This window comes from Phalaenopsis equestris, unplaced genomic scaffold (assembly GCF_001263595.1).
Source record: "Phalaenopsis equestris unplaced genomic scaffold, ASM126359v1 Scaffold231023, whole genome shotgun sequence".
In the NCBI taxonomy this organism is placed as follows: Eukaryota; Viridiplantae; Streptophyta; class Magnoliopsida; order Asparagales; family Orchidaceae; genus Phalaenopsis; species Phalaenopsis equestris.
In genome coordinates, this window is record NW_018248993.1 from 12386 (window position 1) to 39134 (window position 26749).

Genomic DNA, 26749 nt, shown 5'->3' on the forward strand with positions numbered 1-26749 from the left:
CTATATCTATATATATATATATATATATAGATATAGATATACACACATCTATATCTACATAGATATTTGAGAAACAGGCATTACGCATATACAAGACTTTGAATAGAATGCCTTAGTTGAAAATTTAAGCTCTTATCCAACAAGCTTAGCGACTCACTTTCAATAATGATTTGGTTAACAAAAAAAATAAAGAAATTTAAATTCCTTCTGATTTAAATCATTAGATCTAAAACTTGTTTTAATTCTATTTATGTTATTTTACATTTGTACGGTACCCCTAAAACAAAAGGAAAAAAAAATCATTTTCTTCCCAAAAAAAAAAAAAAGAAAAAAAACAGCTGACCTGTTAATACCTAATAGCAGAGCATGGAACCCAAAGCTTTGCTTACGAATCTACATCACCATTCTCTTCTCCAAACTTAAGTAAATCCTATAACGATGTGTAACAAAGAAATATGTAAAAACATAATAAAAAATTAGTTTAAAATAAATGCATAAACAAAAATAAATAAATAAATAAAATGAAACTAAAATTGAAATGCTTTTTATTTTATTTCTTTTTGCCTACCAGTTCTCTACAGCCTTGGGCATGGGCATCTCCACTGCAGAAGCTGAAAAGCTTTCAACAGAAACATAAAATCATAAAGAATGATGATTCAAATCTACATTGCAAGATCTTCCTGAAGATCTACATTTCAAATCTACAACCTTGACATCAATTTTTTTTAAATTTTATTTTATCATTATTTAATCAATCACAGTCAATTTGGTTGTATTTTCGTCATCACGATCAACCTCACATAAAATCAAAAAAATTGTAAACCAGAAAACCTAACCTGAAACATATGGTTAAGCAGAAGACCTAAACCTTTTATCATGCGCGAAGACACCGGACAATAACACAAAAGATGCAACCCGTTCAGAAGAGAGAGAATGATTAGAAAACTAGGCTTGCTGGGATATTGGTTAGAACAATTTTTAAGTGCTATCGAAAGTGATTGAGATTACTTCTACAAAAACCAGAAGAATACATAATTCTGAATTGTAATCTTAGAAATAGCTAGAATTCATTAAAGGTTGCAGATAAAGTAAATTATGTGTTCGGTTCAAAGTTGAAGTACTTAACTAGTTTAATTTCATTACAAAATATCATCCAGTGGAGTTGATCAAATTTACATTGTAGGGATATTCCCTTTACATTGCATTCTAATTGCTGAAAATCAAGCATCACTTAAATGAACACCAAAAATATAAATGTATGTACCTTAGAATCAACTTTGTTGGCTGATTTGGTTGAAGCCTTCAGAAACATTCATGCATCAACCCCATGGCGTTCATGAACTCTATTCATAATCAGCAACCATGCAATAGTCTATGGTAATATCTGCGATTCAAGTTAGTCATTTATGTGACATCTAAAATGGTTGTCGTTCAATGAGACAAAAAAATCAACGCTTAATATTTTTCCCAATTATAACATCATATAAGATAATTCCCTCGATATGCAAGCAGTAATTCGTGGTAGAAATCCTTCCTATCCAAAAATCAATGGGCACTTCTTTCTTTTTCAACATTGCTTGATAAGACAATGGAATTTCAAGTTTGAAAAAAAGACTTTACAAACGTATTAAGAAGTAAATCTATAGCATAAACATTAGAACTGCTTGCCACCATACAATTTCCGATTTCTAGTTTAAACGATGCATTCAACTAATACAAAATACTAGGCTGCAAATGAGCCCAGTGTTCGATGAGCTACTCATGACTCGGCTCGATTGGAGCTTTAATTATATCCTTTTGTTTAAGTATCGAATAAGCTTAAACACTTATTAAAATAATCAATTATTGAAACGAGCATACTCAAAAATATTGTTGCTCGACTTATGATCATGAACAAGACCATTTAAAGCTTGCTAAGATGGTCGACTAAACCTGGATATTTACATGTAAGGAGTTCAAATTTCAGTAATACAAAAAAACATTTAAGGAGTTCAAATTTCTCCAATGCTTCATTTGTATTTCATAATTTTATAGATAATATTACAATAATAAAAATCACAAAAATAACTAATTATGTTATAATGGAGTTCGCCTTCATGTCCAAACAATCAAGTTTTCGAAATAATTTTTTGTCCATAATATCTCTTGACTTGTTAAATATCTGGAGGGAACTCCTCTATATCATCAACCCATCGAAAAAACCTGCAATCTTAATGTGTTCTAATTCTGGGACTTCAATAAAATCTACTCTCGTAGTTGCATCATTCTTTTGATGTGTATTCAAAATACTGCATACCACGATGGCAATACATGGCTCTTGATGATCTTGAACTCATTTTTCCTGATATTATAGCACATTACACATTTAATTGACAAATTAGACTACACAGATAAAAGAAAAATAACAAAAAAATTATGCCTTAACGAGGAAAATATCAATCTTTGAAGTCATAACTTTAAAAATTAAAAAATCAAAACATGAAAGAAAAAATAGACATCAATCAATCCTTAATACATCTGAAATAGTAATCATCAACCTGAGTGCACTACAAAATATTAATATGATATACGCAATGACTTCACTAAAGCAAAGGTAGGATCCTCCTCATCAAGTGTGTTGAAGTCATTCACACAAAATTCTTCCTCGAGCAATGATTGTCATGCCCATATACAAGTTTAATCTTCATCTAAGACGCTGAAATCAACATCGTTCCGAGATAGATGCCTCCATATAAAATTATGTAGAGTTGTCGTTGCAATAACTGTCTTTATCCACTTTTTGAAAAAATATGTTGACATATCTCAGAGTATGAAACAATCTTCTTTCATACGTCGAATGCTCTCTAGATAACACTCTGTAATGATAAGTGTCTTTTGTTGAACAATATACTCTCTTCTCTAATAATTTTGGTTGTGCTCAAAGTCAGGAAGGTGCTACCTCATATCGGGGAAGGGCTTTAAGATATCATGAATCAACGAGATAATATTCTCTAAATAATAATATTATTAGTAAATCTCTTCAAATGGAATATTTCATATAAGGTTATGAATGTCTAGCTGAGACGAGACATTGAAAATTTGTATTAAATTTGAATATGCGACTATTATGAGCACTGTCTTCTCATCCAACCATTAAGAAAGTAAAACACAAATTGAAGTCACAAATTGCTAAAATATTCTATATTGCAGATCCACGGAATCAGATATATATAATCTAGTCATTGTTGTCAATGCATACATCGACATTTGTGCCATCAATTGTTCCTATACAATCATAATTAAAATATTCATCAAAACATTTTTTTTGTCAAACATCCATACAAATTTATAAGAACTTGGGCTTATTGTATAAAAAATGATCTTAATTTAATAGAACTAAATGAAAATATGACACTAAATATGACACAATGGAGAAAAAGGATTCATGTAGTCGACCCCACGTAGTGGGATTAGAACTTTGTTGTTGTTGTAAACATGCATACAAACTAAATAGATAAATCATTACATTGAAAAAAAATGTATTTCATGTTATGAATTTCTCTAAGTGTACGCACAAAAATTGGATATATGAGTTTGACATTCTAACTAAAGAGTTAACACTAGTATTGAAATATCTGATAATTCTCCTTGTTGAGTGTTGGAATCGCTTGGAGTGCCACAAATGAACTCAATATATGATATAATTTTAAAAGTGATGGCTAATACTTCCCGGAGTGTAAATAAAGACAATTCATGCAAATCATAATTAATATGCAATTCATCCAGCAAATAAAAAAAAAAGAAATTCCCAGCATCCGAGACATAATATGAATTCTGCCTGGATGACCAACGAGCAGGTCATCAGTCTGCAATTCATCCAGAAAATCAAAAAAAAATTTCCCAGCAACCAAGACATAATATGAATTCTGCCTGGATGACCAAAGAGCAGGTCATCAATCCACTTGTCACCCATACATGACAATGACACACACGTTGTCCTGCACACTTTTATTTGATAGAACTCATTAATAAGTCATACAATAGTAGTCAAAATTGTTGATCATTTCACCATCTCTTTAATTGACAACTCCAGCTGATTAATTTAAGCATGTCAGAATATATAAAAAATAACAAGCTTTGCTGACGCGGGGTTCCATAGAGAGGGCTAAACTGGTTCAACCAAGAGGGGATAGGGGCTTGTTAGTCCATGATAAGGGGCTAGGGTTGCCGCCCAAGGAGAAGGGGTCTTTCCCTCCTAGTTATCTACTATATATATTTGTTATTTTCAGTTTTAGGGTTAGTTATGCTTTGAGATTTTTGCAGTAGCAATCAATTATGACACATACTTTGACAGTGCAGTGAATTTTGTTCCATGTTGCATGACTATCTTCTCTCTTTGCACAGACTTTATGAACTTGTCATGCATCTGTCTTCGAGTGGATAGATATACAAATCATTCTATGAAAAGTTTAACAAAATACTTTTCTAACTGATTATGTTGGTTACTTCCTCTAAAATGTCTTTGACGCCGCCCACACCACCACCATTCGACCTCTCCATCCAACACAAAAGTAGTTAACGGTAATTTTCTTTCATTCGAATACATTATGCTATCTAATATCTTTTATATCCTCATCAGTCAGTTCTCCAATTCAATCAGATCTTCAAGTCCCATGAACAAAGATGGACGCAAATCTAGAAATATCTTCAAGTATTATCCACAATAGTTGTATCACTTTCAATAGGCTACGATCTGAACGCTTGAATTGCTTGAGTCATGGTTGCCATCATCCGGATCGCGACATTAGTATTCACATTAACAACAACCAATACTTCATTTTCTTACACTCTTTTTCTACAATCACAGGTGCAACCATACGTCTGAATTATCATAATTACTTAATTAGAGTTAATTTTAATTTTCAAATTTATTTTTATAAAATTTTATTGTACTAATCCTATTGCCTTTTTCATCAGTATACATGAATTAATCCTAAACCTTGGTACTCTGATACTACTTTTGTCACGATAATGCCCAGTATCGTTCTTATGTTTGTTACCCAAGGAATGGGAAACGAAGAATTAAAGGAGAAGAATGAACGAGTCGGACATGAAAGAGTTGAAGGAGAGGAAGTAAGCAGTTAGAGCAAGGAGGAAATGAAGTGGATCAAAAGTTAAAGAGTCAAATTTGTCCTATAAATCTTGTATCTGACAAGAAGGCGATCAGAGAGCAAAGGAGAGAGAAGGAGATGGAGTAGTGTACCCAAAAAAGCGACGCAGCGACCGGTTGCTCTGTGCTAGAAGGAAGATGGCGATCGTCGCATTTTTTTGATGCGTTGAAATGTGACTGAAGGTAAACGGAAGTCGAGCACTGCGTGCGAAGAACTTGTCACCTAATTTGAAAGAAAAAGATGTTAAAGGAAGGAGCAGCGGAGGAGAGTCTCGGCCTAACTTGCAGCGAAGAGGAAGAGGGAAGGAGTTTTGCGAAGGACGGTTCTTGCGGGAAGGAGTCGAAGCCGTGTGTGATCGAGTCGAAGAAGAAAAGGGAAGGAGGCGCGAGTGGGAAGAACCAAGGAACGTCATCCACTTGTGCATTTTCGACAGTTGAAGGAGAAACGTCATCCACTCATGCATTTTCAGCATTAAAGCAAAGGAAGAGTTTATTTAAGGTAATAATAATAATAACAACAATAACAATATATATATATAAATTAAGTATGATTACACTTAAGTAATGAAAGATAATAGCTTATTAAAATAGAAAAGTTAATTAGACTTTATAACTTGTTAGGCATTCAAAATTAGAGGGGTCAACAACAAGAAAAATCAAATAATAAATTAATCGGCAATCGAGGAGAGTACTTGTATTTTTAAATTATAGTAATAATTTATTTATTCTCAAATGTGTTTGCACTTGATTACATTTGTACATGTTTTATTCTAGTTGAAATAGTACTTTCCTTTATTGTTCATATCGTTATGGATATCATAGCTACTTACCATTGCATTTGATGTATGTCTTATAGTATGTGAAATTGAATGTGATGAATATATATGTTTATGTTGACTGCTTGTGTGTGCATGATTGACTATGATGGAGCATTCCTTGATGATACTAATAGAGGAACATTAATGTACTCATGCATAAAAATGAAAAAAGATTATTGATATTGATGTGACTTAATTGACACAATTTCTATACGTTTTATCCAGTGATTATTGTATAGATATTAAATGATATTGATATAATAATGATATAAACCATTTTAAATAGCATGTCAAATGTTTATATTCATTTATAAAGTAGATTAACTGATATACATATTGTTCTTTCTTTTTCTTATATAGTTACAATTTAAAAGTAGAAATATTCACTGGCTCGTTTAGCTCACAGTTTTAACTTTTCAGGTTTAATTATATTATTAAAAGATGGACGTAGAAAATAAAATATTTATAAAAGACGTAGATAATCATCAACGAGGTAATTTTAAATTTACCGCTTTAAATTGATTTGTAGGTGGTTCTTTCAAATGTTAATATGTAGACGGATATAGAAAATTTAATTCACACCATCCGACCATCTGTATCAACCTTGGTTAATAATAAGTCTTGGACTGAGTCGTGACAAAAGTGGTATCAAAGCCCAATGTTTAAGATTAATTAATGAAGTCTATATGATAGAGCCAATAGGGTAATTATAAAAAAATTCTAATAATAAAAAATAAAGTTAACTTAAATTAATAATTATACCCATTTCGACATAGTGATACACTCAAAAATATGGAAGAATAGTATCTGATAGATCATGCTCTAATTAATGAGAAATGACTTGAGGTCCATTTATAAAGTTTGATGAAGAAATTTTTGTAAGAGGGAAAGATTGTAACGTTCCCGTTCTGTTACCCAAGGAAGAGGAAACAAAAAAATCAAGGAGAAAAAGAAAGAAGTAGTCGGGCATCAAAGAGTTTAAGGAGAGGAAGCAAGCAGTCGGAGCAAAGAGGAAATGAAGTGGATCAGAAGTCGAAGAGGGGAATTCGCCTTATACATTGCCTATCAGACGAGAAAGCAATGAGAGAACAAAAAAGGGAGAAGGAGACAGAGTAGCATACCCGAAGAAGCGACACAACAACCAGTTGTTTTGTGCTCAAAGGAAGATGAAGATTGTCGCATTTCTTTGATGCGTCGAGCTGTGATTGAAGGTAGGCGGGAGCCGAGCATTGTGCGCGAATAACTTGTTCCCTAATTTGAGAGAAGATGTTGAAGGAAGGAGCGGTAGAGGAGAGTCGTGCCCTAACTTACAGTGAAGAGGAAGAGGGAAGGAAGGAATGAGCGGTAGAGGACAGTCGTGCCCTAACTTACGTACAGCCGTCAGAGAAGCGCTGTCTAATAATTGCATCAATTAAAGCACGTCAATATAAATATCTTTCTTATATGCGTGCATGGGTGGTGCGAATTTTATGGTAAATATCTTTTAATACTACAACACACACACGACAGCACAAGTCGTAAATATGCAGATCAATCACAATAAAAATCACTTCAGAATAAATAATTTTATATTTTAAAAATCTTTAAGCTGCCAATCTTAGTAATTACACAAGTATATGACTGCTCAAGTAATAAAGGACTCTAATTGAGTCCTAAGTATTGATCCCACAGGGAGGCAAAAATTCTTATGATTATAATGTAAAACACAATATTCAAACAAAAGAAACTTAAGTAAGAAAAATAAATAAAAAGTAAATTTAATGTATGTTAAATGAAATGTAGCTAAAAGAACTAAGTTAACTAAGCTAATTTCTAAACTTCAAAGTTAAACTTACTAAGACTAAACAAAGTTTTATAACGAAGAATTCAAATTTAAGAAAACATCCTTCTCCTTTACAATGAGTTTATGGTTAGTGAAATAATTAAAATCATTTAAAATTATATAAAATTGTATTATGTCAAATAGGAGCAATCCTATTCTTTACCATCTGTCAAGTGCATAAAGAATATTGGTTAATTCAGAGTTTGGTCCCTAAATCCGTGATAGGGTGAGAGGATACTGGCTCCCACTCCAGAGCTCTCACTTCCACATCTCTTGAGGGCTAACAATCTCGCTTTAGTTTCCAAGCAATTTGACCAAAATGAGGATTTTAGTCTGTCACCGTAAAATCTTCAATTCTACGACCATCAAAATATATTTTTCTATTTATTTGCACTCAACCCCATGGACTACATTATCATCCATGAAATTTAATGTGACTCCCACCTTGTAGTAGAAAGAATAGCCCTGTTGGTTTTTATTTTTGTCAACAAATTTTAATATTTCAATTTATCAGATCGAAAAGTAAATGAAGATTAGAGTTTGAATCATCACAATTTATTGACATTTAAAACCTTGCACAACAATATTAATTATTCACAAAACCATATCTCATTGTAGGGAGAAAGACAAAGAAAACTACTCAAAATTCATGAGGATACGACAAAACATGGATTTTTATATAAAAATAAGTTTACAAAATAAAGAAAGGAAAGAACACAACTTATCTCACACTCCTTAAGGAAATCCCTTGAAATTCCCTTGATGCACTTTAGCTCTTTACAATCACACTCAATTCTCTCTTAAAAATGTAATGAAAAAGAAATCTCTCACATTCCCTCTCCTCTTACAATCTCTAGAAGAAAATCCTCTCCAGAAGAAAATCCTCTCGAAAATCCTCTCCAAAACCTAACTCTCTACACTCCTCCAAAGACACCACACAACCTAAACTCCAAGACCTCCAAGACTTCTTATGAGTTGTGCCAGCCCCTCTTCTCTAAAGAAGTTCAAAAATTCCCTCATTTTTCCCAAAAGACACACCTCTTCACACCAAAAGACAAATCCCCTCATCAAAGAGACATATCTCTTCATTCAAGAGCTTTCCTCAAGTGTCTAGATGCATTGAACCACTCTATGGGGCGTTTGAATTACTTGGTGCTTTCTAGAACATCTCAAAAATAGTCAATAACCGTCATCAATTCGTTTAGATTCATCTCTGGTGCCTATTTACTGAAGTTCCGCGTTCCTCTATAGATTCTGGCGCTTCTGGCACCTTTTTTCAGCATATTGGGGCCTCTGGCGCCAGTATGCTGAAAAACTGCATTTTGACTTCAATTTTCTTCCTTTTTACTCATTTTTTCTCCAAATGCTTAAAATCAATATAACTACAACAAAATATGAAAATTATCACCAAATTTAAGCATGAAATGTATATATATAATTGCACATTTTTTTGTGTATCAAAATGTCTCAAACTTAAATGTTATTTGTCTTCAAATAATTCTTTTACTACATAAAAATATAGCTTATGGTAGATATTAACTTATAAACTTCTATAATTTGATTTAATAAATATAATAGTATAACTTAAGAAAATTTTTTAATAACTTAGGTTAAGAACTAAAAGTATAAGAACACTGAGTAGTCAAGTCTAAGATTTCAAATTTTCTATTCATTTCAAGAAGAATTGTAATTTGTTATATCAAAGGCACTTAGAAGGTTCATAGGAAAAAGAATTTCATGAAAACTTTATTAGTAAGGATGGTAATATTCAAATACAAGTTTAAAAAATATAATAAAGCATTTTTTCCTCAAGTTGATTCAAATGAAGCTAATTTTTTATTAGACATCACCTCAAGCTTCTCCTCACATATTTTTCTCTTCTTTTACTTTTTCTATTTTTTTTCTTTTCTTTTTCTTTTCTTTTCATGTGAGGATTACTATATCTGGATAATCTTAAATAATTTTGAACTTCACTATCTTCTTCTTAAAGTTAAAAACTTTTTATCTTCCTTCACTTTATAAATTCATATTAGCTTTGAAGATTTTTCATAAAGTCTCATTCTTTTCTTTTTATATGAAACTCTAAGATTCTTAATATTTTAAAAATACAATTTTCTTTTCCTAAATAGAAAAAATATAGTCTTATCATTTCATACTAAATATTTTAACTCTAAAATTTACCTTCATTATTATTTTTTTTTGCTTAAATTTACTGTAATATTTAAAAACAAAAATATACTTATCAAAGTTAGCCTCTAATACCAAAGGTCATGTTAAATTATTTTTTTAAAAAATATAGTTAATTGAGGACAAATAAAATTTAATTTTCCTCTTTCTAAAAAAATTTTTCTTTCTCCCAAACTTAGATTTTTTTTTAATAAGTAAAGCATTCAGTACCAAAAAAATATGAGTGGAGAGAAAACAGTAAATGCATAAAAATAAGACTAAGCTATAAAAGGTTCTGAACATGAACTTGGCTCTGATACATTGCAGGTACTAATTTAAAAAGTACAAACTTTAAAATATTAAATGAAACATAATATATCAACAGGATTTGCTGAGAAAAGGTGAATTAAAAACATATGCAACAAGTTAAAGGAACAAACACTGCTGAAATAAAAATCAACAATTTACATATATACATAAACAAGTTCAATAATACTACTTACAAAACACATTAAAGTCCAAAATATGACAACAACAATAAAACGAAACAAACAACTAATGACAACAGATAAAATCCAATAACTCATCAGTCATCATCTTCCTCCTTTTCTTCTTTCTCTTCTTCTCCTTCTTCGTCTTCAAAGTTATCTTTGCACATAAGGTGTAAAACTGGGGCATGTAGGAAATTTTACAGTATGGTCACCTGTAAGATATCTAACCATAGCCTCTTGATATGGAATATCATGTTGAACTCTTTTCTGCTGATATTCATCATTATGAGCATTCCTTGATTCCAAACCACATATTCTATTCTGCGCAATGCCACTACATCTGATTATTGAATCATTAACTGCTTCATAATATTTTCAAGTGAATAAGTACTGGAAGTAGATGGTTCTGCAACTTATGTAGAAGATCTATTACTACCTCCACTTTCAGTTCTAGATCCAACAAATGATTTAAATTTATGAACTATGGGTTTTCCAATGGGTTTAAGTAGTTGTAACATTTCTTCATCTTTATCAAATTCTACCCCTGATTGCTCACATAAGGTGAAAATCAAGGATAACTTAAACAACCAGTGGTTCCACCCTTAGCAATATTTTGAACATTATGCAGAATGAGAGCACCAATATTGATAGCCTTCATTTGTTGTATGTAAAAATTTAATACTGCTCTCTCCTTAGTTACTTCACTTAAGGTGATTCGATGGAAGAAGTTTCGCAGAAATAAAGTAATGTCATGCTTTAAATTGTACATTTAACATAGAAGTGAAAAAATTTACCTTGTGATTATCCTTAATTTTTCATACTCCTCTTCCATCAGTAAGATAGGCAATCACTTCATCAAGTGACGAACCAGATACCACAAATGCAGAATAGTCACAATGAAATTCGTTCCGCAACCAATATAGTGCATTAATCCTTTCTCGAGTAAATTCAACATTCTTCCCTCTAACATAAACGTGCTCAGCAGAAGTCACCCGAAGATTGACATAAAATTCATGAACGATAGGAATAATTGTTACTGCAGTGAAGTAACAAAAAGTCTCTCAATTCCGAGTTATAATTAACCTTTCAATAGAACCTCCTGGGTTTGAGAATGCATGCTCCTGAATTAGTTTCCTTACAACCATATGAGCATTGTAATTATATTGAGCTTTCAAATTAACATATCTGTCAGGATCAAAACATCCTAAATTTTTTCCTCTTTTCACTCTTGGAGTCGTAGCAATTTCTAAATAACACATAAAATCTCAAATAAATGCACAATATCATAACTCAAACTCCAAAAATAGAAATACTTGATACGAAACTTTTCACCATGGGTTCTCTTCAAACTTCTTAAAAAACTATTAACTTTTCGAATTCCCATAATGTAGGAAAAATCCATGATGAAAATAAAAAATGTTTAAGTTAAAGTGAAGCTCTTACCAGGGGAAGATGAAATCCAAGACTTTTAAGTCTTCAAATCTCCTCAAATCTAAGAAATGCAAGCCCTAACTTGAGTTTTGATCTTAGTCTAGAGGTAAGAGACGACTCAAGCAATAAAAATGAGGTTTTACGGTGGATTTTTGCACTTTTAAGAAAATCTGAGTGTTTTCGCGAAGCTGGCGCCTCAGGCGCCAAATCTAGCACCTCTATCGTCGACACCAAAAAATTTCATATTTCAATTTTTTTATAAAATCTGTTGTATACCAAACCACGTCAACCTCTAATTAACTTTAATTAACATTAATATTCATAATTAAACAATCTTTTAACAATAATTTTTCACAAACAACACAAAACTCACATTTATATATAAAATCCACCCTTTTACAAACCAACACTTTTCAAACCACATTATTAAATTCAGCGTCGAAATCACACCATACAAACTAACTCTGAAGACAAAATATCAAATACTTAACATTAGATATACATAAAGTTCAACAATGGAAATAACTGAAATCCAACACAAACACATGACATAGATGGTCTCATAATTATGAATTTCGTACTTTAGAGGGTCTACACATCTTCATCACTTTCATCATCTTGAATATTTCCCACAAAATGGTAGTGTACGTATAAGTTATCAAAAGGTCAGTAAAGAACTTAGTCTATTGAATCATCTTCAACCCAAGCATTTTTCTTAAGCATATGCATCATACTTTCTTCTATGCATCTGGTATGTTCGAATTGTTATAGCCTCCAATCCAAATGATCAAATATATCAGAGATGTTTCCATTTGAATTCATAATATTTTGTACCTCTTTCTCCGACTTCTTAATCTTTTTCAGAATATCATGTGAATTATACGGAAATCAGAGTTGAATAGGAGATGAATTTTGAGATGATTGATCCATAAGAATGTTCATATTATTTTCCTCCCCATTTCCTATGCAGTTACAATAAATCTCTAGGTCCATGGGCTTCCAAGGGAGAATCACTTTTTCTCAACTTTCATAAAGTACTTGTGACTGGCTACATAGTAGGAATATGATCGATGAATATCCCAGCCCATAAGTCGATTCGTTTATAATCAAACCCATAACAGATTTTACAAATAAAGCACCCATATTAATAGGTCTTCCAGTTTGAATACAATAATTCAAGATAGCACTTTCCTTGGTCACTTTACTGATTTTCATGGAAGGAAGAAATTTTGCTGAAATAAAAAAATGTCATCTCTTCGATGCAGGAATTAATAATGAGGAAGAAAAAGTTACATGTCAATTATGTCTTGTCTTCCAATTTGCATCTTCATCAGTAAGAAATCGATAGACTTCATTCATTTTATCTTTTGTAGGGACAAAAATGAGATAATGACAAATCGGGACACTTTCAATCATAAACAAATCGTTTATTCTTGAAGGAGTAAACGATACCCACCTGCCTCGAACATAGACGCTTCCTTGATTAATTCCATGAATATTAGCATAAAACTTTTTAACCACAGGAACGACTACTGCAGCGGTGGTATAGCATAGCACTTTCCAGCGTCTTTGCACAATAATCTCCTCCACTTGAGTACTTGGTGTGTTGAATATTCGATTCACAAATCATCTTTCTTTGATTAATCTCTTTTTCACGAGAACCTTATTGTATAATTTCTGCGCATCGAAACTGATAAACTCTTTTTTCTATTGAAAACTTCATAACTAGAAGTTTCTCTAGAGTTGGAAGCCAAGAGATTCGAAAATGATGAGTTCTCCTTCGTTTTACTGACTTGAATAACTCCAAAATACAGATTTAGGGAGTTATAAGTAAGAAAATCTGTCCAAAACCGCCTAAAACTGCCTTTAGAATCTTCCAAAACCGTCTCGGTAACTGTGGCGCCTTTGGAAGCCAAATCTAGAAGTATCTCTAGAGTTGGAAGCCATGAGATTCAAAAATGATGAGTTCTCTTTCGTTTTATTGACTTGAATAACTCCAAAATAAAGATTTAGGGAGTTATAAGTAAGAAAATCCGTCCAAAACCGCCTAAAATTGCCTTTAGAATCTTCCAAATTCGTCTTGGTAACCGTGGCGCCTTTGGGGCCAAATTCTGGCTCTTCTAACACCAGCTCTCTGTAATATGACACCTCTGGTACTAGTTCAGATTTCTACACCGTTTTGCTTATGAACCAAATAACTCTCAAATCTTCAATATAATTCAGTATTTAAAGATATGTTAATGTATTTTCTTAATATGCAAGTCTTCCAAGTATACAGAATTCATAAAGAGAGCATAAATATAGATATATATTTTATTTATTAAAAAAAGAAATTCACATCATTAATATAGATAATTATGGGTTGGCTCGCATAAAAAGTTTGGTTCAATGTCGTCAGCCCGACATTCTCAGTCTTTACTCCGGGTGACCCAGCATTACAATCTCTTTAAAATTTGACCTTTGACCATCAAAATATGGTTTCAATCTGTGCTCATTTACTTTAAATATCTTACCAATTTTTGGATCTTCAATATTAACAACTGCATAGGGGTAAACTTTTTACAAAAGTTAATGGCCCAGACCACCTACACTTAAGTTTTCCAGAGAATAATTTCAATCTTGTATTATATAATAAAACTTCCTGTTCAGGCTCAATTTTTCTTTTAATTATCTTCTGATCATGTCATTCTTTTATTTTTACTATATATATCCTAGCATTATCATAAGATTCATTTATAATTTCTTCAAGCTCATTCAGTTGCAACAATTTTTCTCACCAGCATTTTTTAAATTAAAATTAAACTCCTTAATAGCCCAATAAGCTTTATGCTCCAATTCTACTGATAAATGATAAGTTTTTACAAAAATTAATCTATATGAGAACATTCTTATATGTGTTTTATAAGCTGTCTTATAAACTCATAATGCAGTATCTAATCTAGCAGACCAATCCATTTTATTAGGATTTATAGCTTTTTCCAAAATTCTTTTAACTTCACAATTAGATACTTCTACTAGACCACTAGTCTGGGGATGATAAGCAGTAGAAATAGTATGTAGAATATCATACTTTTCAACCAATTTTTTAATTCTTTTATTCCTAAAATAAGATCCTCCATCAGAAATGATTACTCTCGGCATTTCATATCTTGTAACAATATTTTTTTATTAAAAATTTTGAATCACTACGAACATCACATCGAGATAACGATATTGCTTCAATTCACTTTGATACATAGTCAACAACAATTAATATATATATATATATATATCCAAATGAAAGTATAAATGACCCCATAAAATGCAATCCCCAATGATAAAAAATTTCAACTTCCAAAGTAAAATTCAGGGACATTTTATTTTTTTTTGAAATATTGTCTACTCGATAATATCGATCACATGTATATATGTATATATATATATGTATATATGTATATATATATTTATATATGTATATATATATACATATGTATATATACATATATATGATTGCGGCCTTTGGTGTAAGTCTTCATAAAGCACATATCTCTGCATAGTTAAATCTTTACATTGTTCAAATAAATATGAGTCATCCCAAAAATAAAAATTTGCATCATAACAATTTTTTTCTTGTGGCATCGTCAATCCATATGATAAAACACCACTAACAATATAGTTCACAATATCAGCGTATCATAATATTTTTCGTTGTTTAATAGTATAAAGTTGTTCATCCTAAGAAAATTTATTAATTTCTCTTTCAAGGTCAAATATATATTCATATTCCAGCCAAGATAAATGATCAGTTATTTGACTATCAGATCATTTTCTATCTACTACCACAAAATCAAATTCTTGCATCAGAAGTAACCATCTAATTAATTTTGATTTCACATCCTTCTTTTGCGTCAAATATTTTATAGCAGAATGACATGTATGCACAACCCATTTAGCTTCAATCAGATATGACATAAACTTATCAAAAATATAAACAAATGTTAATAAATCTTTTTCAGTAGTAGTATAATTAATTTAGACATCATTTAGAGTAATACTAGCATAATATATCTTTAAAAATTTATCATATCTCTGCTCTAAAACAGTTTTAATTGCATAGTCACTTGCATCACACATTAGCTCGAATGGTTTCTCCCAATCAGGTGAAACTATTATTGGGCCAGTAATTAATTTTTGTTTTAATAATTTAAATACATTAAGGCACTCTTGATTAAAATCAAATTTTGTATCTTTTTCCACAAATTGGTATAAATGTTTTATAATTTTTAAAAAAATTTTTCTACCAACTGTAAAAATCAGCATGTCCTAAAAAACTTATAACCCCTCTTACAGTAGTAGGTGGAGGTAGTTTAGTTATAACTTTAATTTTTATTGAATCTACTTCCATGTCATTTTCAGAAATTTTACGGAAGTACAATTCCTCCTACAACTACGAATTGACATTTTTACAAATTTAATATTAAATTCGTCTTTTCACATCGTTCTAAAAATTTCTATAAATAATTTAGTTATGATTCAAATAAAATTCCAAACACAGAAAAATCAATCATAAAGAGTTTTATCCCTTTTCAATTAAATCAAGAAAAATTAAAATCATACATATTTGAAATGTTACAAGTGCATTACATAAATTAAAGGACATTCGTCGAAAAACCAAAATATCATAAAAACTAGTAAATGTTGTCTTCTCTTGATCCTCACGAGGAATATGAATTTGATGATAACTGGTATATCCATCTAAAAAACAAAAAAATTTGTGCCCAGCTAGCCTATCAAACATTTGATCCAAAAAAAGGTTAAGGAAAGTGATTTTTCCTGGTGACCGAGTTTAATTTTCTATAATCAATGCATATTCGTCAACCAGTGACTTGTCTTGTTGGTATTAATTCATTATTCTCATTTATCGCAACAGTCACACCACTTTCTTAGGAATGCAGTGAATTGGACTTTCCCGAACACTCACTAAAATAGAATATATTATTCCAACATCTTATCATTTTAAAATTTCTTTCTTAACTTCTTTCATCATAGGGATTAATCTCCTTTGAGGATTAGCTCTTGGTTCGTGATGTTCTTCCAATAGAATTCTGTGCATACAAATCGAATGACTGATTCTTTTGATATCAACTAATGTCCATCCAAAAGTTTTCTTATATCTTCTTAAAGTTTTCAACAACTTTTGTTTTTGTGTTTCAGTTAATTCTGGGAATACGATAACAAATAATGTAGGTAAAATCTCCTAAAAATGTGTATTTTACATGTGTAAGAAGTATTTTCATTTTTAATTTAGGAGGTTTCACACTCAAAGAAATCAGATTTCTATTATTATCCGTAGTATCTAATAGTTCAAATTATTCTTGAACATAATCCAATTTTTCATTACTCACTTCTATAGATTTAGCTTGAATTATATCCTCATCTTCATACTCCAAATATTCCTCTTCAGTTTTCTTTTTAAATGTATCTGTGAAATATTTATTGCTTAAAAAATCATTAGTATCCATTCCGAGGCAATTATCATCTCTTCTTTTTGTTGGGTATCTCATTGATTTCAATATATTAAATGTAACTTATTGATTACTGACTCTCATTGTTAACTTTTTTTCTGCACATCTATCAAAGCTCTTCCAGTGGCAATAAATAATATTCCTAAAATGATAGAAATTTATTTATCTTCCTTCATATCTAACACAATAAAATCCACAAGAAAGATAAAATTATCAACTTTTACTAACACATTTTCTATAACTCCTTTATAATAGGTAATTGAACGATCAGCTAACTGAAAAATCACAGTAGTAGGTGAAATTTCTCTTAAACATTTCTTCTAAAAATTGATAGAGGCATAAGATTAATACTGGCTTCCAAATCACATAAACCTTTTTCAAAAAGTCTTTCTCCAATAACATAAGGAATAATAAAACTATCAGGATCCTTAAGTTTTTCAGAAAGTTTTTTCTGAATTATGACGCTACACTCCTCACTACTTACAGCAGTCTCATTATCTGTAAATTTCTTTTTTTCATAAAGTATATCCTTCATAAACTTCACATAGTTTGACATTTGTTTCAGGGCTTCAATAAATGAAATATTTATAATTAATCTCCTCAATATTTCTAAGAATTTTGTAAATTGGTTATCTCTGTTATATTGTTTCAATCTTTGAGAAAATTAAGGTGATGGTATTTCTACAGCAATTTTCATTGGTTTAATAGGATATCTGAATCAAGATGAAAATCTTTGCTAGACTTTTCATTTTTCAGCTTTTTTCTCAACTTCAATCTCTTTTTGAACTTTTATTTTTAATTCTTTTCCACTTATAAGCTGTACAACCTTAATTTACTCTTTATTTTAATCTTTAGGATTAACTTTACATTACTATACAGGTTTATTGCTAAGTGCAATAGGAATATATCCCAACTGATTTTCAATATTTTTAATTGCAGCCCCTTGATTTTGTAATTGATTTCTTATTTGCAATATTAATTCTTCCATTGACAATTTCTTCTCCTTAATTTGTGAATTGCTATTAAACCCTGGAGGATAATGAGGTTTATAGTTAGAATTTTTCTGGTTGTTAGAATTTCTCAATGGGTTCGCAGTATTGTTCCCCCATTGCGGATTTACAACATTAGAGTTATTATTATTTCAACTGAAATTAGGGTGATTTTCCAACTGGGATTATAATAATTTGAATAAGGATTATTAGTCCTGTTATTTATTGCATTTAAAGTTTCATATGATGACTGAGAATTTATCATTTGTCCCAATGAATTTTCCTTAAACACAGGTGTCTGAGAATAATTCATCTCATATTGATCTTCTTTGATATTACAGGCATCAGAATCATGAATACTAGTTACTCTTTTTAAAGTTATACTTTAAGAGAGTCATTGAAAATTATTAGTAATCTCTTCAATTAAATAATATGCTTCATCGAATGGTTTTGACATCAATAATCCACCGGCAGTAGCGTCAATTATAGATGTAAGAGATCTAACTAATTCATTATAAAAACTCTAAATTATTAATCAATCTGGTAACACATGGTGTGGACACTTCTTAAGGAGATCTTTAAATCATTCTCAAGCCTCATAAATTGATTATCCTTCAATCTGACAAAATGATATAATATCATTTCTAAGCTTAGCAATTTTTTATGGTGGGAAATATTTAGATAAAAATGTTTGTGATAATTCTCTCCAAGTTCTGATAGATTCAGGTGCTGAAGAATTTAACCACGAGTTTAACCACATCTTATTTTTATCCATTAATGAAAAAGAAAAAAGTATAAGTCTAACCGCATCATTCGACACTCCATCATATTTAAATTTAGCACACAATTCTAGAAAACCAGCAAGATGTAAGTTAGGATTTTCAATCGGTGTTCCCCTAAAATAGTTATTTGTATCATTTGGATAATAACAGGTTCAAGCACAAATAAATTAACAGCTACTGCAGAGTTTTGTATACTAAAATGAATTTCATCTACTATAGGATTAGCATAATCTCTTCAAGATCTCTGATAATGTTCATTTTCAATTTCTGGATTATCTAAGTTTGTAGTCATTTTGTTCAAAATTTTCAATTTTTTTTGTTGTTTTTGAATTTTTTTGAGTTCTTTCTAACTCTGAATAGTAAGGTATTAAACCTTCAAATCTTAAACTATGCATACACAAACACAGTAAACAATTATAATAAGCAGCTCAAATAAATTAACAGCTACTGCAGAGTTTTGTATACTAAAATGAATTTCATCTGCTATAGGATTAGCATAATCTCTTCAGGTCTCTGATAATGTTCATTTTCAATTTCTGGATTATCTAAGTTTGTAGTCATTTTGTTCAAAATTTTCAATTTTTTTTGTTGTTTTTGAATTTTTTTGAGTTCTTTCTAACTCTGAATAGTAAGGTATTAAACCTTCAAATCTTAAACTATGCATACACAAACACAATAAACAATTATAATAAGCAAACACACTAAACTATAAAAATAAAAATATTAAGCTACGATTTTTCTTAATATAAGTTTTTCAGAACAAACAAAGTCCTCTAAATTATAAAGTAATTGATCGTTCGATCCCGACAATTGTGCCAAAAATTTCGTGGCGAACTTTATGTATGCGTTGTAAATATCTTTCAATGCTATAACACACACGGCAGCACAAGTAGTAAATATGAAGATCAATCACAGAAAAATCACTTCAGTATAAATAATTTTATATTTTAAAACTCTTTAAGCTGTCAATTCTAGTAATTACGCAAGTATACGTATTGCTCAAGTAAAAAATGGCTCTAATTGAGTCCTAAGTATCTATCCCACAGGGAGGTGAAAATTCTTATGGTTATAATTTAAAACACAATATTGAAACTATAAAAACTTAAGAAAAACAAATATAAAGTAAATTTAATGTATGCTAAATGAAATGTAGCTAAAGAACTAAGTTAACTAAGCTAATTTCTAAACTTCAAAGTTAAACTTACTAAGACTAAATAAAATTTTGTAACGGAATGTCCAGATTTAAGAAAACATCTTTCCCCTTTACAATGAGTTTATTGTTGGTGAAGTAATTAAAATCATTTAAAATTATATAAAATTGTATTCTGTCAAATAGGAGCAATCATATTCTTTACCATCTGTCGAGTGCATAAAAAACAATGGCTAATCCAGAGTTGTCCATAAATTTGTGGTTAAACTGAGAGGATATTGACTCCCGCTCTAGAGCTCCCACTTCCCCTTTCTTGAGGGCAAACAATCTCGCTTTAGTTTCAAGCAACTGGACCAAATTAGATATTTTAGTCTATCACCCTAAAATCTTTAATTTTTACGTCTATCAAAATATATTTCGCTATTTATTTGCACTCAACCTCATGGATTACATTTTCATCCATGAAAATGAATGTAACTCTCACCTTGTCATAGAAAACATAGCTCTGTCGGATTTTATGTTTCTCAATAAATTTTAACATTTTAATTGGTCAGATCGAAAAGTAAATGAATATCAGAGTTTGAATTATCATAATTTATTGACATTTAAGAACTTGCACAACAATATTAATTCTTCACGAAATCATGTCTTTGTAGGGAGAAGGACAAATAAGATTAACCAAATTTCATGAGGATACAACAAAACATGGATTTTATATATAAAAATAAGTTTACAAAATAAAGAAAAGAAAGAACACAACTTATCTCACGCTCATTCTCAAGCAAATCCCTTAAAGTTCTCTTAAAGCACTTTTTCTCTTTACAATTACATTCAATTCTCTCTTAGAAATATAATGAAGAAGAAATCTCGCACATTTCGTCTCCTCTTACAACTTCTAGAAAAAATCCACTCCAAAACCTAACTCTCTACTCTCCTCCAAAGACTCTACACGCCCCACACTCCAGACCTCCTTGACTTCTTAAGAGTGGTGCCAGCCCCTCTTCTCTAAAAAAAATTCAAAAATTCCCTCATTTTTCCCAAAAGACACCTCTTCACACCAAAAGACAAATCCCCTCATCCAAGAGACATATCTCTTCATTCAAGAACCTTCCTCAATTGTCTAGATGCATTAAACCACTCCATGGGGCATTTGAATTACTTGGAGCATTCTAGAACATCTCAAAAATAGTCAATAACTGTCATCAATTCGTTTAGATTCGTCTCTGGCGCCTCTGACGCCTGTTTACTGGAGTTTTGCGCTCCTCTCTAGATTCTGGAGCTTATGGCGCCTCTTCTCTGTAAAATGGAGCCAGTTGTGACACCTCTCGCGCCAGTATGCTGAAAAAATGCATTTTGTCTTTCATTTCTTCCATTTTGTTCTTTTTTGCTCCAAATGCCTAGAATCAATATATCTGCAACAAAACATGAAAATACCCTTCTTTAAAGTGCGATATCATCAAATTTAAGCATAAAATGTATATATAAAATTGCACAATTTTTTGGTGTATCAACGGTACCTTAATGTTCCCCCACTAGTATCATTAAGTTGTTAATTTATCATATTCAATCATGTTTATACAAAAAGTCTACATAAATATATAATTTATGTATTTATCACATTTAATTCAATGTACTATATAAAGTTTACATCAAATACATGAGAGTAAATAACTATAAACATCCATAACAATATAATAAATAAAGAAAAAAATCTCAATCAAAATAAAGTATGTACAAATGTCATTAACTGTAAACAGTTAAGAAGAAACAAATTATAATTATAGATTAAAAATACAATTACTCACCTCCATGTAAATTAATTCGCGTTTAAAAATGTCTTGATGTCAAATCTTCTAAATTAGAAATCTGACATTAACGTAATATTTAATTAATTTATTATTTTAATTAACTATTATCATTTCATTAATTAAGTATTAAAATTATTTTATCAAATCCCTCTTAATTTTTTATTCAATATATATATATATATATTGAAATAGAAAAAGTACATAGAGGTTGTATGAGAGAGCCCAATAGAGGCAACCTACCCATACGATACCGAGTACAGTAATACCCCAACAAAAAGATACAGATAGACTCAAAAAACTAAAACATGTTGAAAACAAGTAACTAGGGATGAGTCAGTCCTGTCTCTTCCTCTAGTTTTAGAAGCAGAGCCAAATAACAATATTTGAAGTGTTGTGTCATTGCCAGCAATAACCAAAGTATCATCCAGTAAGTTTCTAAGTTGGAGTGTGCCCCCAACCTTCTTCCGCCGAGAAGTGTAAACCTGTCATTCTTTATCAGAAAACTGCTCATGTGATCATTGGTCTGATTAGATATTAGAACCGCAGTAGAAGGAAAGACAGTTATTGCCACAAAGATAGGTTCCAGTGAATCTGAAATGTGAATTGTCACATCTGCAACTGATGCTTCCTGAATAGGAGCTACGCGGCTATCCTGATTTTTTATCCAAGCATTATCCATTGTAGTATGGTCAGGAGAAAGATTCCAAGGGGCAAACACCGACTCCTATCTTGTGGTGATTCCCTCCTCAGGTTGGTTGTCAACAGGTTTGTTGGGAGCACGTTCAGGCACGTGGGGTGCACTAACAACATGTTCTTGTTTTTAACTATTGGTTCTCAACTGTGGGTGCAATCTGAAACATTTCTCCTGCGGGTGTCCAAACATTTTGCAATGTTTGCAATAGTAAGGCTTTTGTTTCATAATAATTTTTTTCCAATAATCATTGTGAGCCCAAGCCAGATTTCTACATCTGGTAGTGTAATATCAATCAAAATTCTTGCAATAGAGGACCTTGAGAAATGAACTGTGGGTAATTCTACCTGTAAAGGTTTTCCAAGGATAGTCTCAATTGCATATAAGATAGGTATGTCAAAAATTGAAGCTTGAGTTCAATTAATGAGAACCAGATAGGTGCAATTAGGGGTTATTGATTGGGATCAAAATCAGGGGTACATTACAGCAATTTCATATGTTTTCCCTCGATTGTGATGAATTCATTTGGAAAAATTCTTGTGTAATCTTCTTCTATACTCAGTTGTATCATAACATGTTTTCCATCGAAATGACCAACCTACCAAGCCCCAACTAGTTTAAAATCTTCAAAAAACTTCCTGATATTCTCCATCTTAAGGCAACCTAATTGAAACTTTCCAACTATAGTAAATTTGTATTTTCCTACACGAGTTGAAATTTCAACGTTAGAGAAGAATATTGTTGGTTTGCCCATCTTTTTCTCTACTTTCTTGATGAGATTGTAATATTCATGTCCTGCAACAAAATCATGGTACATCTGCGGAAATATCGGACTATCTGCGAGGTGGAAATGAGAGTTGCATTTGTGAACCACTGAAGAATATCAAAAAACTTCCTGATATTCTCCATCTTAAGGCAACCTAATTGAAACTTTCCAACTATAGTAAATTTGTATTTTCCTACACGAGTTGAAATTTCAACGTTAGAGAAGAATATTGTTGGTTTGCCCATCTTTTTCTCTACTTTCTTGATGAGATTGTAATATTCATGTCCTGCAACAAAATCATGGTACATCTGCGGAAATATCGGACTATCTGCGAGGTGGAAATGAGAGTTGCATTTGTGAACCACTGAAGAATAGGAGGGTTTGACGGGGTTATCACCGGCAAGGGCGGCGGTGTAGGAAAGCTCTGAGGCCATTACAGCGACCAGTGCAAACAAAAAACGCAAAGCCCAAAAATAGGAGCGGCTCTGTCGCAGACAACGCAGGTGTCGACGCAGCAGTCTAGCAGAAGCAAAGCCTGTAGGCACAGCGCAAACGAACGCACCAGGTAGCTCTGCCGCCAGACGAAGCAGACGACGCAAGAACGCGAGGCATGACGACACGCGTACAAGCTGATGACGAAGAAAATGCGAGTATTTCCCAAAGCCGAAGACGAAGGCGACGCGAGACACTAGGGTTCGCCATGAGGCGAAACCCTAGCAAAGCAGAACGATATGTTTTTTTTTCTATATATATATATATATATATATATAAACCCCAGGGTGAGCTCTCCATTGAAGATTCATAAATAGTTTAGATGGGACGAACACTGACAATGAATGACAAGTTTATAGTAATATAGAAGAAAATTACAGTAATATAGAAGAAAATAAAGCAATATGCATGTCAGTAAAATTTTTAATTAATCAATAAAAATATTTGATATTATACAAAGAACTTTATAAATTTCATTAATATATTAATATTATTATATATATGTACAACTGTTACATAAGTAGGGTCTAAAAATTGTGTCAATCAAGATACATTAATATCAATATTTTTTTCTATATACATGCACAGGTATCTTAGTGTTCCACCACTAGTATCATGAGTGACTTATCATAATCATTTATGCACATACAAACAGTCTATATAAACATATTATTAATATATTCATCAAATTTAACTCAATATACTATATAAAGCATATACCAAATGCATGAATAAATAACAACAAAAATTCATAATAATATAACCGATAAAGAAAAAAATATCTCGATCAGAATAAAGCATATAAAATGTCATTAACCTTAAAATATATAAGAAGCAAATTATTATTATAGAATAAAAGTATGGGTAATCAACTCAATGTTGGTTAATTTGTGCTTGAATTTGTCTTGATGTCAACTCTTCTAAATTAGAAACATAAAATAAATATGATTTTTAATTAATTTATTATTTTAATAAACTATTACATTTTCATTAATTAAGCATTAAATTACTTCATCTAATCATTCTTAATTTTTTATTCAATTAATATATATATATATATATATATATATATATAATTATTATTATTAAGTTTTAATTTTAATTCGGTTTAATAAATATTATCTCGGTCGAAACCTATACCATGTGACTCTGTCTCTCCTTCCTTCCCCGAAAAGCTTCTTCGATCGCACGAGTCTTCAACTCCGTTCGGGTCGACGTTGTCGCTGCCCTAACCACCGCATCGTCCTCCTTTCCTTTGCACGCCGCTCGACTACCAATTAATCAATCTCACAGTTGCTTTCCTTAAACACGTCCTTTTATAAGGTGAAAGTAATCTCTTGACTTTCGACCTTCTCGCTTCCCCTCTGTTCAGTTTCCCGACACTTCGTTTCAACTTCCAGGCACCTCGCTTCATCTCCTTTATGCTCAACTCTTCGATTCCTCTCGCCTTCCTACGATTCCTCTTCCCCCATAACTAAAACGAAACTATTATATTAACTAAGATGGGTACAGACAGTCAGATAAGGGAATTAAATTTTCTATAACATTTTAATAAATGAAAGAGCCATCATATAAAAATTAATGTAATACAATAAAATTTATCTCATTTCGGTTGTTTGGGTCTTTATACGTGTTCTCTTCTATTGCTCATCTTTTAATTAATTAATTTAACCTGAAAATTTTGGTTAAACTAATAACGAGATGATCATAACAAATAAATACTCATACCCCTAAACTATAGTAGTACAATAAAAAAAATAATGTGCGGCCAGTTAAACTTTTAATAAATCTTTATAAAACATTTGATATTATATGAATATGATCATCACAATAATTCAAAATATTCAAAGTGTTTTATTATAACATATCTATATCATTTGATATATATATATAATCATCACAGAAGTAGCGTTTAACATTGTATCGTTTAAGACACTTCAATATCAATATTTTTTTCTTTTAAGTGCATGGGTACCTTAGCATTACCCTACTATTACAATAAGGAAACGACTCTATTATAGACAAACATACATACGTAAGCAAACAAAAAAGTAAATTGCATTCTTATTTTCTTTTCATAATATGCAGTATATAATATAATAACCTGAGTTATGCATTTGATGGATAATGCAAAAATCAACAAACATCAAAAAAATTGTAGGTTTTAGGTACTTGTTAGGTGTGATTTTTATTTTTGACAATTACATGAAGCATCAACGACATAAATTTCACAATATTACATATATTTCACAATATGTTAATGACAACGAGCTTAGAATATCCATAAATTATGTTCTTATCAAATACAATGAAATTCAACATTTCCTTGAGTATGATGATTCACGATGTACTTAAGGGGTTGTTTAGTTTGTTGAAAATGAAATGCTATGTAAAAGGTTTGCAGATTACTATGATTACAATGTAATTGAAATACTTTCGAGTTGTTTCGCTCACTGTAAAATAATCGTACGACTTTATATTTGTTGTTTGTTTTGAAGTAGAAATAATGTATTTCAAAATATAGATCTTTTCCTTGATGAGAAGAGGGGGCAACATCGATGGGCTTGTGGGCGGAGCTCGGACGACCTCCGCCAACGGTGGGCTATGGTTGGTGCAGTGGACGGACTGATGGCGGCTGAGGTGTTGGCGGCTGGCGGCTGACGGCTGACGGCTGACGGCTGGCGGCTGGC

At 31.3% G+C, this 26749-nt stretch overlaps 1 protein-coding gene across 8 annotated transcripts in view; it reads right to left on the reverse strand.

The window, feature by feature from the left end:
• Nucleotides 1–247: 247 nt before the first annotated feature.
• LOC110038105 overlaps nucleotides 248–26749 on the reverse strand; it is a 66688-nt gene continuing 40186 nt past the window's right edge. For 2 of the 8 annotated variants that reach the window (XM_020742875.1, XM_020742871.1), the window contains one exon: nucleotides 886–1372. In XM_020742875.1, coding sequence (XP_020598534.1) covers nucleotides 1313–1372 — 60 coding nt within the window. In that variant the 3' untranslated portion in view covers nucleotides 886–1312. Of the gene's footprint in view, nucleotides 431–568; nucleotides 620–885; nucleotides 1385–2096; nucleotides 2342–26749 lie in introns of those variants that run through there. The other 6 variants (XR_002295391.1, XR_002295390.1, XR_002295389.1 and 3 more) reach the window with 6 other exon arrangements.